Source organism: Trichomonas vaginalis, chromosome V (assembly GCF_026262505.1).
Source record: "Trichomonas vaginalis G3 chromosome V, whole genome shotgun sequence".
NCBI classification, from domain to species: domain Eukaryota; phylum Parabasalia; order Trichomonadida; family Trichomonadidae; genus Trichomonas; species Trichomonas vaginalis.
In genome coordinates this window covers 22,122,560-22,140,143 of record NC_067207.1, presented here as the reverse complement: position 1 = coordinate 22,140,143, position 17,584 = coordinate 22,122,560, and the positions used below count along the sequence as shown (strand labels likewise).

At 30.3% G+C, this 17,584-nt stretch overlaps 8 protein-coding genes across 8 annotated transcripts, besides 3 other annotated features; 3 read left to right on the top strand and 5 right to left on the bottom strand.

Moving 5' to 3' along the window:
- Positions 1–286: 286 nt before the first annotated feature.
- On the bottom strand, positions 287–2,760 carry TVAGG3_0381960 (uncharacterized protein; the record flags this gene model as incomplete). The annotated part of the gene is made up of 1 exon (XM_001583140.1): positions 325–2,760. The coding sequence occupies one exon, from the start codon at positions 2,758–2,760 to the stop codon at positions 325–327; it is 2,436 nt and encodes an 811-aa protein (XP_001583190.1).
- A 222-nt stretch (positions 2,761–2,982) lies between these two features.
- TVAGG3_0381950 (ribonuclease inhibitor domain-containing protein) lies at positions 2,983–4,046 on the top strand (the record flags this gene model as incomplete). Its single annotated transcript, XM_001583141.1, has 1 exon — positions 2,993–3,835. The coding sequence occupies one exon, from the start codon at positions 2,993–2,995 to the stop codon at positions 3,833–3,835; it is 843 nt and encodes a 280-aa protein (XP_001583191.1).
- Positions 4,047–4,160: 114 nt separating this feature from the next.
- On the top strand, positions 4,161–5,230 carry TVAGG3_0381940 (gamete expressed 1 family; the record flags this gene model as incomplete). Its single annotated transcript, XM_001583142.1, has 1 exon — positions 4,176–5,171. One exon carries the CDS (start codon positions 4,176–4,178, stop codon positions 5,169–5,171), a length of 996 nt encoding a protein of 331 aa, XP_001583192.1.
- Positions 5,231–5,329: 99 nt separating this feature from the next.
- Positions 5,330–6,086, bottom strand: TVAGG3_0381930 (spectrin binding; the record flags this gene model as incomplete). The annotated part of the gene is made up of 1 exon (XM_001583143.1): positions 5,400–6,086. The coding sequence occupies one exon, from the start codon at positions 6,084–6,086 to the stop codon at positions 5,400–5,402; it is 687 nt and encodes a 228-aa protein (XP_001583193.1).
- A 62-nt stretch (positions 6,087–6,148) lies between these two features.
- On the bottom strand, positions 6,149–7,507 carry TVAGG3_0381920 (ribonuclease inhibitor domain-containing protein; the record flags this gene model as incomplete). The annotated part of the gene is made up of 1 exon (XM_001583144.1): positions 6,149–7,507. One exon carries the CDS (start codon positions 7,505–7,507, stop codon positions 6,149–6,151), a length of 1,359 nt encoding a protein of 452 aa, XP_001583194.1.
- Positions 7,508–8,022: 515 nt separating this feature from the next.
- Positions 8,023–9,326: a mobile genetic element.
- TVAGG3_0381910 (Mariner transposase) lies at positions 8,119–9,246 on the top strand (the record flags this gene model as incomplete). The annotated part of the gene is made up of 1 exon (XM_051232099.1): positions 8,119–9,246. The coding sequence occupies one exon, from the start codon at positions 8,119–8,121 to the stop codon at positions 9,244–9,246; it is 1,128 nt and encodes a 375-aa protein (XP_051101829.1).
- Positions 9,327–10,161: 835 nt separating the features above from the next.
- Positions 10,162–10,913: a mobile genetic element.
- A 962-nt stretch (positions 10,914–11,875) lies between these two features.
- Positions 11,876–12,262: a mobile genetic element.
- A 1,104-nt stretch (positions 12,263–13,366) lies between these two features.
- TVAGG3_0381870 (ribonuclease inhibitor domain-containing protein) lies at positions 13,367–15,525 on the bottom strand (the record flags this gene model as incomplete). The annotated part of the gene is made up of 1 exon (XM_001583145.1): positions 14,203–15,525. One exon carries the CDS (start codon positions 15,523–15,525, stop codon positions 14,203–14,205), a length of 1,323 nt encoding a protein of 440 aa, XP_001583195.1.
- Positions 15,526–15,800: 275 nt separating this feature from the next.
- TVAGG3_0381860 (ribonuclease inhibitor domain-containing protein) lies at positions 15,801–17,326 on the bottom strand (the record flags this gene model as incomplete). Its single annotated transcript, XM_001583146.1, has 1 exon — positions 15,801–17,138. The coding sequence occupies one exon, from the start codon at positions 17,136–17,138 to the stop codon at positions 15,801–15,803; it is 1,338 nt and encodes a 445-aa protein (XP_001583196.1).
- Between the last annotated feature and the right edge of the window lie 258 nt (positions 17,327–17,584).

Here is a 17,584-nt window from a genome sequence, read left to right as displayed (position 1 = left end):
AATTAAGGGCTCAGTGCATGGCCAAATATAATTGCATGTATTTTAAAAGCACTTGAATTCATAAACGCATCTCAAATTACCTTTTATAATGGGTTTTACATAGGGTGCAAAAAATGCGCAAAAACGATTATTTGAAATTGAATTTACACAGATTGATTTTTAAATGCAGAATAATCATTTTTGCGCATTTTTTGCACTTGTAGAAAAACCCTTCATAAATAAGTCATTATAAATCACAAGATAGTACCTCATATTGCTGTTAATCTTTTTTGCTATTACAAGAAAGATCAAATTGATGTTTTTTAAAAAAATAAAAATAAACATTTATTGTTTTTGTGATTCCTGTAATTTGATACATATCACTGATATATTATCAGTACTCATACCAGAGTATGTTGCGTTTCGAATCGAAACTGCAATTTCATCCGCATTTTTCAAATTCTTTGCAATCGAGCAAACTTCATTAAATCTCATCACATCGAGAACGCTGACACTCAATATCAAAAGCCATTTGTCCTTCTCGTTAATAGGCCTCTTAACAATTGAAGGGGGAATCACTGTGTTGTAAACTAAAGAATCTCCTTCAGTGTAAGAAGTCGGAACTGGTCCGTGCGTTCTATTCAATGAGAGAAGGTCTCTCGGCTTATCTTTAGTAGTAAATGACTGAAGCAATTCGCACTTCTCGTCATTGATAATAACAATGTCTACATGGCCAGTCAACAACATGAAAATTTCATTGTTGTTGATGTAAACTATTGAAAAATCAGGAACTGTCAAAATTTGTTTCTTCTTGCAGCTTTGGCATATTTTTTCGTGTATTTGTTTCAATGATTCTTCATCTAATATATCTGAGCGATCGCGAGATAATTTCGGAATTTTGGACGAAATGTACTGACAACTCATTGCTCCGCCTCTTCCGTCAATTATTGAGAACAATCGCTGTGTCTTATCGCATCTAAATATTATTCCATCTTCCATGATCTCGCGAAGACCTTTCCAGAGGCTGTAAGCGCAAGATTTATCTGATATAACAAAATTATGTGTCAAACTGTTGCAAAATCCAGGAGCTGATGAATACATAATAACTTCTGGACTTGGTTCTGCAACTTCCGCTGGAATTGAGGACAAATCAATGTAAGATAATTTTGGAAAGTTTGTATATCCAATTTGTTGGGATATAGGGTTCTTCTGCACCTTGAGAATATTAAGTCTGTTCAAAGCCAGCTCAGCGGGAATTGTTTTGATGCTGTTATAGCTGATATCTAATTCTTTCAAGCGAATTAAAGATAATTTCTCAGGAATATCAGCTATTCTGTTAACAGACAAATCAAGGAGTTCCACAGATTCAATATTCTCTGGGAATTTCTTAATTTTGTTGCAAGATAAAATTAATTTCTTAATTTCGGGAAGTTTCAAAGAAAACTCTCTTAATTCATTACATGATGCATCCAACTCTATAAAATCAACCAATTTTTCTAAAGAAGTAGGTAAAGATTTCAAATTACAGTTAGAAATAAATAATTGTTCAAGAGTTTCAGGATAATCAACATCTACATTGATATTCTTGTTTCCACTGAGCTGCAGTAATATTATCGATGTCGAATTCTTCAAAGTTTGCGGCAATTCTTTAATTTTATTATATCCAAGGAATAAATGTGTCAAAGTAGGGATTGTAAACAGATCAGGAGGTAGTACAGATAAGTTACAATGTGATAAATCAACTCTTGTCACATTTTTGGAGAAATTTGAAATTTCAATTTTTTCAATCAGATTTCTTGAGAGATAATACTCGCAGAGTGAGTTTCCTTGTATAACTGGGATCTCTTTCAACTGATTATTCATCATAAACATCCTATTCAGTCCGTTGATTGTAGAAGGAACAGAATCTTTGATTTGATTGTCCGCAAGAATTAATGACTGTAATGAGCCTGGTAGCTGTACTTTTATGGACTTAATCATGTTGTGATATAAATCAGCTGTTGTTAGGAAGGTGTATTGCGAAAAAGATTCAGGAATTGATGCAATTTTATTATTTGATGCAAAAAATTCCGTAATTTGGGGTGGGAATTGGGGAATAGATGGTACTAAGTTCGATGATATGTTAATTTGTTGTAGTTTGTCAAAACATCTGTTAAAATCTGGTAATTTTGAAATTTTATTTCTAGAAATATCAAGTGTGACGATTTTGAGGACTCCTAAGCATGTAAACTTTATAATTCTGTTTGATGCAGCACATAATTTTGCTAAGTTGTTGATTTTGAACGAAGAATTATCTAATTCTATTTCTGAGATTTGATTTTTTTCAACATTGAGAGCAACTATTGTTTCTGGAAGACTAGGGAAATGTTTTAAGTTGTTATTTGCTAAATCAATAACTTGCAAACTTGTATTTGCAAGTTGAGGAATTGTTTCGAACTTATTACCAAAAAGATTTATCCTTCGTAATGAAGGTAAGTTAGAGAGTATATTTCCTAGTGATGTCAAGTTGTTGTTTGATAGATCAAGTGCTTCAAGTGATGAATATGTAAATAATGATGTTTGGACAGCTTGTGGAATCGAATCATATCCATTACGAGCTAGTATAAGGTTTTTAAGAGATTTTAGATCTGGAGGTAAATTTTGAATATTATTATTTGAAAGATTTAGATAAGCAAGCATCGGAGTTGGGGGTATATGAGGTGGTATTGTTGTAATATTCTTACCAACAAGGACAATTACTTCTTGTGTTGGAAAAGAAATCTTTGACTCTTCATTCCCCATTTTTTATGAGTATCCGAATGAGAAAAGCAGAATGATATTATATATCCATTTATTTTAATATTAATTTTAATTTATCCACCAAATAAATCGTTCAAAAAATAAGAAATTTACACAAAAGTTGAATTTTTGCATTCAATGATATAATTATTAGAATACATTCTATTCAATTAATAATAATCTAGCAATTCGAATGATTTTTACATTCTTTCTTCATTTATTGACGTTTATTCAGATGTTATCAATAGAAGAGCTAAAATCCATCGGAGGAGGAGAGAAAAATGCATTCTCATTCGACCTTTCATCAATTAACTCGGAATCCCTTCCAGCATTGTTTGCAGCAATCGAAAAACACGGTCCTTATCTAATTGTATCGTTAAATTTCAATTGTGATCTCGTCTCAGATATTGATTATCATAATGGTGATCCAGAATCAATAAGCAGATCTATCGCTGTTAGTACACCTAATTTTGCACACCTTGTCGCATTATGTGTTGTTTCGTTACTTAAAAAGAGCAAAATTATTGAAACTCTACATCTTGCAAATATTGAATTCGAGGAATCTGATATTTTACAGATCTTTAAACACATAATTCCCAGCAAAATTCATAAATTTATTTTGCATCAAGTTCCTCTTTCACCAAATGCTGTTTCTAAGATATTTAAAGTTATTACAAAGCATGATATTAGAAGTTTAACACTAAGACACTGCGAAATTACAGATGAAAGCGTTCCGAAAATTATTTCTTGCATCAAAGCGAATAGAGTTCAGTTTGGCAAGAACCTAAGGAAATTAGATATTAGTGATAACGATTTATCCGATGATTCTCTCGATCAAATTGGTACAATTCTTCAAACTCCAATTTCTAAGATCAGAGAGGAAGCTGATGATCACTCTCAGGAAATAGAACGTCTTAGAAATGAAAATGAAGATCTCAAAGTACAAATCGAACGTTTACTCTTAATGCAGTCTGAAATTGAGAATCACAACGCACTGTTTGTAATTGGAGAAGGTGCTCCTCAACTAATTGAAAGAATGAAGTCTATTGGCCAAAGAGTTCAACAACTATCACAATAAATTTGCAAATTGTTTATTATGTTTATATGTGTTATATTTTGCTTACGTTTGGATTGTGAATAAAAATTAATGCATTATTAATTATATGAAAAATGAAATTAGATTAAATTTATTGAATTTTTTTATGCAAATGCTTATATGGAGACATCATGCTTGTAATTTAGTGATCTGGTCATTTTTATTAAGGATTTTATCTGTTGTAAAACACCCGATCAATATTGAAAATTGGTAAAATAGTGATTTACTTAGAATAATTTTTGATTTGACTTCATTTTTTGAACCATAATATGATAATGAATTAATGCTAATAATTGAATATGTGGCTGTTTAAAATTTCAGAATGATTTTGTTATTTGCAATTCTCTCATTAAGTATCGATACAAATATTGCAGAAAAAGAATCTTCAAGAATATATGAAGGCCTCCGAAATGGAAAACAAATGAAAGAACTAGTTAATGTCGAAGAAATGAAGAAAAATTATCCAGCTTCAAAAGATTTTATCAATACAGTAGAAGGTATTGGATTTCCTAAGTTAGATTGTTATTCTGATGTTCTTAAAGATCTTCAATATAATTGTGATGTTTTAACAGAATCACAAAGAGAACTATTAGCTCTTAAATTTACGAAATGCTACTTTAATATAACAAACAGACTAGAGCAATTTCCACATGAGCTTCCAGAATCCCAACAAATTCAGAATATGTCTTTAGCAACTTATTCTACTTATCAAATTCTGAAAATTCATGTTACTCATTTATGTTATTTTGCAAGAGATACCCTAATGAATTCAATTACATCAGATAGACTTATTTATCTCTTCGATTGCGTAGTATCATCTTCAAAATCGATAGAATCATATTCAAACGAGTTCGAGCAAACATCCACACAGTTACAAGGAACTGTAGCCGATATAAACGAGAAATTACAGAAAGGAAAAGAGTCAATGGATTTAATTGTGAAATTAATCTCGAATTTTCAAGATAGATTAGGAAGTATTACACATTTTCTTGAAAAAGCAAATAACACAATTAATTCTCTATCTCTTTATATAATTGTTCTTCTTTGCACGTTTACAATTGCATATTATCTTCCAGAAACTCTAATTCCTGTTATTATATTAACATTAGCCTTGTACTTTGGTGACAAGAAGTTAATGGGTAAATATGATTGGTGGATTGCAAGCAAAACTCGAAAAGGATTACGACTTCTTTATCTTGCACTCTGTGCATCATATCCTGCCTATATATCTGTTCTATCTATTCTTTCGATTATTAATTCATTCAGAAGGAAAAAACGCCATCATATTTTCAATACAGCAAAGAAACCTCTATTTTAGTTTTTAATAACTCTGTATAAACTGTTTATATTTCTTTTTAATTGATATTTATATATAAATGTCCTGTTTTATGGAAATTCTGAAGAAATATTACGATATTATTTTAATTTGAAATGAGATATAAAGATTTCTATGTCTTAAAATATAGTTTGTTAATGCTCTGCATAGTTTTAATTTAAATATAAGATCATATTATTTTTTAAAGTAAAAATTAAATCAAAATCATATTTATTTTGTAGATTTCTTCTTAGGTGTTTGATCCTTCTTATCTTCTTCCTCTTCCTCATCGCTAGAAGCAATTTCATCGTTTGAATTTTCATCGTTATGTCTGAGCTCGTTGTACCACTTATGCTTATATTCTTCAGCGATCTCGTCAATTGTCTTTCCATCGACATCAACGCTGTTCCATTCAAATGTAGAGTTGAGTTGTTCGTATAAATACTTTCCAACGACTGCTTGGTTGCCAATAATAGCATAATGGAGTGCTGTCCATCCGTTACTAGATATTGAATTAATATCTGCGCCGATTTCAACAATATATTTGATAAAATCTAAATGGCCTCTCTGTGCAGCAATATGAATTGGTGTACGACCATCTTGTGTCTTAGAATCGAATGATGCACCAGCATCAATTAATTGCTTAACGCATTCTGCTCTGCCAACAAAAGCGCACCAATGGAGAGCTGTGTAACCCATTGGATTCTTTCCATTGACGTTAGCTCCCTGTTCAAGAAGATATTTAGTAGCTTCTTCGGCGCCAGATGCAGCAGCGATCATAAGAAGAGTGTGAATATGATTTTTCTCTGAATTTGTTGATGCATTTGGATTTACTTGAGATGGAACTAATTTTGACAACTCTTCAACGTTATCAAACTGAGCTAGTGCCCATGCCTTCTGGATTAACTCAGCAGACATTGAACGTTTAAAAAAACGACCTCATCTCGTCACTTTTATCAAAAAAATTATTGGTGTTTTATTCAGCGAGAAGGACATAAAGATAGAGAAATAATAAGTTGTTGTGCTTTTCTGACGAAATATGCAATATATCGGGTGACATAAGCATTGAGATCACATTGTTTTGATGGAATTTCTACCTCGCGTAAATGTCGTTGGAGACGATGAAATGAAGAAATTTGAGTTTCAAATGGATTAAAATTTGTGTGGATTACTTCGATTCCACAAAATGTGCAGCTTCTATACCGAGAAGTTACATATATTTTAGACTTGTTAGTTAAATTCAATAAATAATAAAGAGATTGATCAACTTCAGAGTCATATTTTGCATTTCCCTTATAAAAAACATTTATCTGCTCAATATTAGTTAAATCAGAAATTGTGATTGTGACATTATTACCCAAAATCATATTGAGAGCTGATGATTGTATATCTTCTATACATACTACTGAATTATCTCCAACATCAAGAAATTTCAAGTCAACACCTGCAAACAGTCCATATTTTGTAATACTATTTGTAGGCAACTTAAAAGACTTGATATTTGTTGAGAGAAAGCAGCAATATTCAAAATGAATTATCTTTCCTAAAAATGTGATATTTGAAAGACTATAGCACCCATCAAAAACATTTCCTGGTAAAAAAGTAATGTTTTTGCCCATAACAGCTGATTTTAAATTTTCGCACTGTCGAAAACATTTTTCACCTATATATGAAACAGATGATGGAATTTCAATAGTTTCTAATTCTCTGCAATACTGTAAGGATTCAACTCCAATATATTTGACGGTTGACGGAATTATAATGGATGAAAACAAGCTCCCTTCGAAAGCTCGATCACTGATTACTTCAAGTCCTTCATTTAAAATAATGCTCCCATTACATTCTTTAAATGACTTATTGCCGATGATTCTGCATAAAGATGAAGTAACAATAGGAATCGTCGCGCCGCGACAATATCTAAAGCATTCATTAGGAATATCTGACATTAGAGATACTATGTTAGCAACATTAAGCTTGAGACAATTTTCAAAAACACGATATCCCACATCAATTATTCTCTGTGAATTTATTCTTATTGATTCCAAATTTTCGCATCTATCAAATGCTAATGGCCCAATAAATTCAAGCTTTTCAGAAAATGTTATCTCAAGAAGGTTCATGCATTGGTAGAATGCATCTGATGAAACAATTTTAATATTTTCGAGATTAATTGTCTCAACATAACTATAAGCAAAAGCAAAAGGAGGAATAGTCTCAATATTATTTCCAAGATGAATATTTTTAATTCTGGATTCCATGAAGCAGAAAAATGGAAATTCTTCATCAATATAAATTGATTCATTGACATAATCTATATATTGAAATGGTCTGCAATTCATTTGTGTAGGTAAAATAAAATTAGAATCAATATTATCATATTCAAAGTTTTGATTTAAAATGACATTGATTGGAGATTGAAATTCAATTGAATTAAAGGAATTTGGATAAAATGCGCTAAGATGAATTTCTTTTAATGTCTTTGGGAATACAATTGATGTCAATCCGCATCCTGAGAAAGCAGACGATTTAATTATCTCTAAATTCTCTGGGAAAATTATAGATTTGACATTTAAGCAACCATAAAAGAGAGCATCCTCAATAATTTTAAAATTTTTTGGAAATTTTATCATAGCCAACTTGGAACAGCCATAAAATGCAAATTTTTCAATTGATTCTACATTATCTGAGAATTCAGCACTAATCAAATTGGGGCATTCATAAAATGCATACTTTTTTATATGCTTAAGTGTACTTGGAAATGTGAAACTTTTTAAATTTCTGCATTGATAAAATGCATACGTATCAATTGTTTCATATTTTGCTGGAATTAAAAACTTCGATTCGTTATTAAATATAGGGTGTCCAAAGGTGCGTTTAGCACAGCGCTCTATATGAGACTATTAAAGGAGATATATGCTGATTATAAATATATAATAAAAAATATGAATATATGTATATGATGAGTATGTTGTATTTTGGCGCCATGCCGGGATATAAAATGAATTTTGAGACAAGAGGCGGTTTCGCGGGAAATTTTGGCGGGATTTTTTTCATTTTTTTAATGAATCATAAAGAAAACATCCTCGCTCTTGCAAAAAAATGCAAAGACTGTAAAAAAATCTACGAGACATTGGTAAAATGCTTCGGTATGGATGCTCCTAGCTATTCCACTGTAACGTATCATGTTAGGATGTATCACTTCATGAACAAAAAGGCGCCCATCATAAAAATTGACAAAAAATCGCCGGATCAAAGAAAAATCAAAGCAATTCTTCAAGCGCTAGATGAAGACCCAAGAGCATCACTCAGAAGGATAGAGGAGATGACAAAGATACCAAGTACAACAGTCAGTTATTATCTGCACAATTATTTGAACTACAAACTAGCGTATACACGTTGGGTTCCGCACAACCTTAATTCAGTTCAAAAAAAATCTAGAGTCCAATCTTCGAAAGAGCTCCTCTCTATATTGGGTGCGTATCAATCCAAGAAGTTTCGCTTTTTAGTAACAGGGGACGAGTCTTGGTTTCAATATGCAACAGAAGCCAAAATCATGTGGATCCCGAAGGATGAAAATCCGCAAACATTCCCGAAGAAAAAAATTGACACACCAATGATGATGTTGTCGGTTTTTTGGGGCGTGAATGGCATCATCGCAATTGATATTCTTCAAAAACCTAATACGATGAATGCTCAGTATCTAACTGACAATGTTCTTACTCAAATTATCAATTCTGATGAGTTTGAGAAATCCAAACAACAAAAACAAAAGTTTGCAATTCATTTTGATAATTCAAGAGTTCACAAAAGTCATAAGGTAATGAATTACTTGGTGGAAAACAATGTCAAAGTTGTTCCAAACCCAATTTATTCACCTGATATTGCACCCTCTGACTTTTATTTATTCGGCACGCTAAAAAAGAGAGCTGAAGGACGCGAATTCGCGAGTCCAGATGATCTTGAAAATTTTGTAAGAGAGCAATTTGAGCAATTTTCTCATGATGATTTAAAGCGTGTCTTTCAAGCCTGGATCGATCGCTGCGAACGCGTGATTGAATCCAATGGTGATTATATTTAAATAAACTTTATATATATGTAACTTGTTTATTTCTATTCGCAGTATTCAGGTTTGTGCTAAACACACCTTTGGACACCCTATACAATATATGTGTCTGCCACTTCTGTAGCTTTGTTATTACCTGAATAAAATGAAGGAAATATTTTGATTTTAGTTAATTCTTTAATATATGTAACATTAATGATTGAATTTGCAGGAAAAATAGAAAAGCCAGGATATACTGTCAAATCACTTATTATGTTAATATTGGTCAAATTTGGGCAGTAAAAAAAGCTTGGGCTTCGATTAAAATATTTTGGGATAAGCCAAAGTTGACGCCAATGAGATTATTACAATAACTAAAGCACTCATAACCAATAAATTTTAGATTATTTGGTAGTGAAATCTCCGAAAAAGTATTCATGAAAAATGCGCTTGATTTGATTTCAACAAGGCTTTCTGGAAATTGAATCTCTTTTAAGTTGCAATTGTAAAACGCTTCTCTTTCAATTATTGCAAGCTGTGTGGGCAGTTGAATTTTTTGCAATTGTCGACAGAAATAAAAGCATTGTATTGGTATTACTGATACTAAACTAGTAAAATCAATGTAATTTAGATTACTACAGTAATAGAAACACTGTTTCCCTACTGAGATACATGAATTAGGAATTTTAATTTGTGTTAGTAGGGTGCAGTATGCAAATGTACTTTCACCAATTGAACGGATGTTATTACTAAATGTAACATTGACTAGTGAACTGCATTTATAAAAGTAATAAGATGGAATAACTTCAATTTCACCCGAGATATCAACACTTGTAATGCTGTTGTTATTCGCAAATGTTCTTGTAAGAATATTTCCATTGAATGTGCAATGAAATTCTTCATCACAACTAAAGTCCAATAATAAACAATTGAGGAAAAAAAAACTTTTAAGGGTGCCGGAAAGTGAGGTGAAAGCTATTATAAAAACAACGCTTTTTAAATCCATAAGATCATTTTTAATTTGATTTGTTTATATGAGTATAAACCTTAAGTGATGATGTATCATAGTATCATATTTAAACTAAGTAAAATCGATGCTTATGAATATAAGGTTATCAATAACATACAAAAATCATACAAAATTTTTAAAATCTGGAAGGGAAAAAGTGCTTTTATCTCAACATATGAGAATTTAAAATAAACTTTGTTCTGTAAAACTTTTAGTATAGCTATTGAAATTTTGTGTTTAATGTATCTCACTGGCTTAAACACAATATTGGAGGACTAGATACAAATCTAATTAAACTTTGAATGAGACCATTTCGACTGGAAACCACTACCATTGGGTTTGTTCCCTAATGGTAATTAGCAGAATCCAGTGAGATTGTAGTGCAATCGGTCTTAGTTTTGAAGTTACCCACTAATTGCATCTCGACAATATTTAACAAGTGCCAAATGTTTTCTGTAAAATATCTAGCATCTTGTACCTAGATATCATTCCTGGAGTATCAGCCCCTGGTATGGAAAAACCATGGACTAGATAGGCCCGCAAGTTCGTAAATTGCGAAACAGTTTTCTTCATACTGGAAGTATCCAAGACCTCAATATCATAGAAATAAAAACCTTAGTATATACACTACTAATATATGTTTCAATATCATTAATATCTTTACTACAAATGAAGTTGTGAGCAATACTCGAAAAGTTTCAATATCATTAATATCTTTACTACAAATAGTGAATCGCGTCACCTCACTTTCCGGCACCCTTAACCTTAAATATTAAAAAATCAATGGCATTTGCTTGCTTTGGCATCTGTTTTTTATTAAACTATGTTTCTGTCAAATTTTTTAAGGGGCGGGAAAGTCTCACTATCGTTTCTCTACCAAAATATTGAGTGAACCTCTATCAAAATTTTGAATAAGAGACTTTACGAACGAAAACGAGTTTATATTATGTGATTGAAAGCTAATATTTTTGGTCGTGAAAAAGTTATTATAAATCACTATATAGTGCCTAATATTAATGTTATACTTTTTTTGCAATTCTAATTAAGATTTATTGATTTATACCCTTAAAAAATGGATTGAGAATAATTATGGAGCCTTTATTAAGATATGATGTTGCATGCTAAGTAGTGTCAATGTGTAAACCTCTCAATTTTATCGTCGGGGAAGCAACACAATTCCCTCAAAAATATTGAAAAAATATAGAAAATAAAATGAATTAAGATGTACTTAAAATGAGAAATAGATTATGATATTAAATTTTAGAAAAAACAGACTTTTGATATAACTTTTGAGAATCTCATATAAAAAAAGTATTTAAAAATAAATTTAAATATCTTATTTATTTTACTATTGTAAATATATTCTGAGATTTTTAGAAAAAAACACTTTTCATAAGTATTCAATATTTAAAAATACGCTCCAAAAAAGAATAGATTCTTTTATATTCGCTTATATAAAAGGAGACTCTCTATCAGATGCGAATGCCTGAATTCAGCACCTCTGATAGAGAGTTTCCTCTTATATAAGCAAATCTTTTTCATTCGTTTTTGTTAATATAAAAACATAAAAAGCTACCAATATGAGAAATTAAACCCTGCGAGGCGCCAGTCTAGAACTGGCACTTCACAGGGTTTAATTTCGCTTGACAAATGACAAAACTTGTTCGCAATTGTGAACCATTGCGAGCAAGTTTGCCAGATATCTGGAAGGAATTGCTCCTTATGATATATGCATTGTAACTGTATATATCATAAAGAGCAATTCCTTCAATTAAACGCAAAAACTTTGGTGCAATCGTTGCTGATTGCACCAAAGTTTTCGAACTTTCCCGAGGGAATTGGAGGGTGAGAGATACATAGTCTATCTATGTACCTCCCACCCTCCAAATCCCACTCTAAATGGGAGAAACTTTGTTCGCATGTTATCTTATTCAAACAAAGTTTCTCCCATTTAGAGAAGGAATAGGAGCCTACCAGGCACTGATATATAATCAGTGCTTTGTAGGCTCCTATTCCTAATAAAAATTTGAAAACTTTGGAGCATTTGATTATTGTATTTTGTCAAGAGAAATTCAACCCTGCGAAGTGCCAGTTCTAGACTGGCGCCTCGCAGGGTTTAATTTCTCATATTGGTAGCTTTTTATGTTTTTATATTAACAAAAACGAATGAAAAAGATTTGCTTATATAAGAGGAAACTCTCTATCAGAGGTGCTGAATTCAGGCATTCGCATCTGATAGAGAGTCTCCTTTTATATAAGCGAATATAAAAGAATCTATTCTTTTTTGGAGCGTATTTTCAAATATTGAATACTTATGAAAAGTGTTTTTCCTAAAAATTTAATATAATGCTTAGCACAATATATAAAATTAAAATATCTATAATTATTTTCTATATCACACTTTTCATTACACCTTGAAAAGTCTTCTCAAACTCTATTTTTAATTATTTTTTAGATATATCTCAAGTGTGATTATTCAAAAACTCATATAGACTATATTTATTTTTTTTCATTCAAAAAATTATATGAGAATCTCAAATTAACTTTCAAATTTTTTATTTTAAAAACATATTAATAATCATATTTTAAGATACTTTTTCGCCCAAAAAATAATCGTACTTCCTCGACGATTAATAGGCTCTCAATTTCTATCGTTGACACTACTTAGCATGCAACAATGATTACAAAATGATAAAGATGGAACAAGTTTATGAACTTTCTTGATAAAATATGCATCATAATGACTAACATATGTGTTGGTTGTTCAATTTCGAGATGGAGTCTGCGTATGCGTGAAAATAATGAAATATGATCTTCAAATGGATTAAAATATGTGTGGATTACTTTTACTCCGCAAAAAGTACAACTCCGATATCGAGGGGTAACATAAACTTTTGATTCATTGTTTAAAAGAAAATTAAAATAAAGAGATTGATCAATTTCGTGTTCATATTTTGCATTTCCTGTATAATAAATATTTACTTGTATGTCATAATTAAATGCAAATAAAAATTTATTATTGTCTTTTAAAATAACATTAATACTTGTAGATTCAAATTCGGGAAAAGTAATTGTTGTGTTAGCTCCAATATCAAGCATTTTTATATTATTTTTTTTAAAAGAACCATATTCACATTTGGTATTTTGGGGAAATTTAAATGAAGTAACTTTTGTGAAAGCAAAGCATTCTTGTTCAAAACAAGTAACTTCGCCTAAAATTATGGCATTATTAAGATTCGAGCAAAATAAAAAAGCACATTTTGGAATTTTGGAAATATTTTTCCCAATTATTACAGATTTTAACTTCGAACAACTTTCAAAGCAGCTCTCTCCTAAATATGTAACAGATGATGGTATTTCAATGCTTTCTAGTTCTTTACAGACAGCGAACGAATGACTTCCAATATATCTAACAGTTGATGGGATGATAATAGTAGTAATATTACTATGTGTGAATGCAGTATCCCCAATAATCTCTAGTCCTTCATTCAATGTAATTCTTCCTCTGAAATTGTAAAATGATTTGACATTTATTATCTTGCAGGTAGGAGATATTTCGATTTTATTTGATTTATCGCAGTAATGGAAACATCCTTCAGGAATATTGTAAAATCTAACTTATGGCAATCTGAAAATGCATATACTCCGATTCCAATTTTATTATTTGAGCTAATTGATATAGATTCTAAATTGTAGCATCGATTAAATGCATATGGTCCAATATATTCAAGTTTATCTGAAAATGTTACATTAATAAGTTTTTCACAATTTGAAAAAGCCTCTGATGATACAACTCTGATATTTTCTAAATTAATGAATTCGACTGTGCTATATTCAAAACAAAGCGGTGGTATCATTTCAATATTAATTCCGAGATGAACATTAGTAATATTGGACTTATAAAAGCAATATATTGGAAATTGATCTTCAATTGAAATTGATTCTAAAACTTGATTCATGAATTGAAATGGTCTATAATTCATTTAATCTGGAAAAATAAATTCAGTTATATAGTTATTAGATCCTTCAAAATTATAAATTGATAAATATTTTAGTGTAGATTGAAATTTGATTGAGGATAATGCATTTCCAGAAAATGCACCTGTTTCAATTTGTTTTAATGTTCTTGGAGATATGATTGATTTCAAACTTTTGCAATCTCCAAAAGCTCTAGATTTTATTATTTCTAAATTCTCAGGCAGTGTTAAGAATTCAAGCTTATAGCATGCAAGAAAAAGTTCTGTTTCAATTGTAGGGAAATTATTCGGAAATTTTATTGAAAAAAGATTTATGCAGTTAGAAAATGCCGATTCGCCTATTGAAAAAACACTATCTGGAAATTCAACTCTAATCAAATTATTGCATGAATGAAATGCATTTTTCATTATTTGCTTTAATGATATAGGGAAGATGATTCTTTTTAAATTATTACAGCCATCAAAAGAATATTCATCAATAATCTCATAGTTATTAGGAATCAAAAAATTGATGTCCTCATTAAAAGTAATATGTGTTTCAGTAAGTGCTGTAACATTTTCGTTGCCTGAAAAGATGGGTGGGAAAGTCTTGATGTTTTCAATATCTGAATTATATGTAATATTAATAATACAATGCCTGGGGAAGCAAAATTTTCCAATATATGAGTTTTGACTATATAATATGTTTATAAACTTTAGATTAGAGCAATCGCAAAAAACATAAGACTCAGTGAAAATATTTCGAGACAAGCCAAAATCTACAATTGTAAGGTTATGGCATGAAAGAAAACAAGAATCTCCTAGAAATTTTAAGCTATTTGGTAATACAATTTTAAATAACTCATTCTTATAAAATGCCTTTTGTCTGATTTCAGCAAGACTGTCTGGAAAATGAATATGACATAATTGACAATTTGAAAATGATTCGTCTTCGATAATTGTAAGATTAGATGGTAGTTCAAGACTTGCCAAACTGCTGCAAAAATAGAAGCATTGATTTGGAATAATTGAAAGAGAATCAGAAAGGATTATTTTTTCTAGTTTACTACAGTACAAGAAGCACTTCTGTCCGAGAAAAATACATGAGTTTGGAATATTAATTTGTGCAAGTTGAGAACAATATGCGAATGTCATATCACCTATTGATTTAACCTTACAGTTAAGTGATATATTAACTAATGAAATACATCCAGTGAAATAAAATGAAGGAATGGCTTCAATTTCACCCGAGATATCAATACTTGTGATACTATTGTTATAAGCAAAAGTTCTTGTAAGAAGATATCCATTGAGTGTACAATGAAATTCTTCATCACAGATAACATTCATTTTCCATTCATTGAATCAAATAAAATTTCAATTAACTCTCTCAATAATTTCAGATCTATTTTATACGAATCATAATATTTCAAACGGGGCAATTTGAAAACTATAATAAATATTATGTATCAGAAAAACATATTATTACATATTTATCAAATACGAGCGATACTTGTTATTGAAACTTTGAAAATCCAAAAAAAATTTTATTGCAGCAAAATAATTGGGTAAAAATTAAGAGAAAATTTTATGAAAATAAAAAAAATGATTTTATGGATGTTTTATTAAGATTGAATTACAAAATGATAAAGATGGAACAAGTTTATGAACTTTCTTGATAAAATATGCATCATAATGACTAACATATGTGTTGGTTGTTCAATTTCGAGATGGAGTCTGCGTATGCGTGAAAATAATGAAATCTGATCTTCAAATGGATTAAAATATGTGTGGATTACTTTTACTCCGCAAAAAGTACAACTCCGATATCGAGGGGTAACATAAACTTTAGTTTGATTGTTAAAATTCAGTAGATAATAAAGAGATTGATCAATTTCGTGATCATATTTTGCATTTCCAACATAATAGAGATTTAACTGTAGAATATAAGTATAATCTGATCTAATAAGAGTTACATTGTCATTCCAAACAATATTGAGGCCTGATGATCCCAAATATCCAAATGATATTATTGAATCATATCCAATTTCAATCATTTTTACATCGTTGAAACCAAATGATCCATCTTCGCATATACAAAATGGGGGCAATTTTAGATTTGAAATATTTGTTAAACCTAAACTTCCACTTCCAAAACTAGTTATCCTACCTAAAAAAATAATACTTGAAAGACTCATGCATTCATAAAAAGCTCCAAGTGGTAATTTTGTAATTCCTTCCCCAATTATAGCTGATTTTAGATCATAAATTTTACTGAAACAATAGTCACCTAAATAGGTTACAGATGATGGTATTTCAATTCTCTCTAAACGACTACATTTATAGAAAGCATTACCATCAATATATCTTACTGTAGATGGAATAATAATGGAAGTTAATGAGCTTTCTTGGAATGAAGAATCTCCAATAAACTCAAGTCCTTCGTTCAATGTAATATTTCCATGAAACATATAAAATGTAAGTTTTTCAATTATTTTGCATGAATGGTGTAATTCATTTGAGTTCTCATTAAAACTAAAGTAAAAGCATGCTTCTGGAATAATACTCATGACTGATATTATATTCGAATAATTTAACTTGAAACAATATGAAAATGCAGATATTCCTACTTCAATTATTTTATTTGAGTTGATTTTTACAAATTCTAAATTTTTGCAGCGATAAAATGCATATTGTCCAATATATTCAAGTTTATCTGAAAATGATACATTAACAAGTTTCTCGCAATTAGAAAAAGCATTTGATGAAACAAATTTGATATTTTCTAAGTTAATTGATTCAATTGTGCTGAAGGCAAATCCCAGGGATGGGATCATTTCGATTTTGTTACCAAGATTGATATTCGTGATATTAGATCTGTAGAAGCAGTAAATTGGAAATTCTTCATTAATCGAAATTGATTCTATAACTTGATTCCTAAATTGAAAAGGCCTGTAATTCATTTGATTTGGAAAAATAAATTCAGTTCCATAGTTATTGTAACCTTCAAAATTTCCATTTGCAATAACTTTTACTGTAGACTTAAATTCAATCGAAGTTAAACTGTTTCCATAAAATGCGCCACCCTCTATTTGTTCTAGGGTCTCTGGAAATATTATTGTTTTCAATGAATTACATTTACCAAAAGCACTGCTCTTTATTATTTTTAGATTCAACGATAGAGTCAAAAATTCAAGTTTATTGCACTCATAAAAGATGCTATCTTCTATAATGGTGAAATTTTTTGGAAGCTTCACCGTAACCAAATTTTCGCAGCTTTCGAATGCAGATTTCCGAACTATATAAGTTTTATCTGGAAATTCAATACTAATAAGATTGAGACATCGGTAAAATGCCTTTTCCTTGATTTGTTTGAGTGATTTTGGAAAAATAATGCTTTCCAGATTGT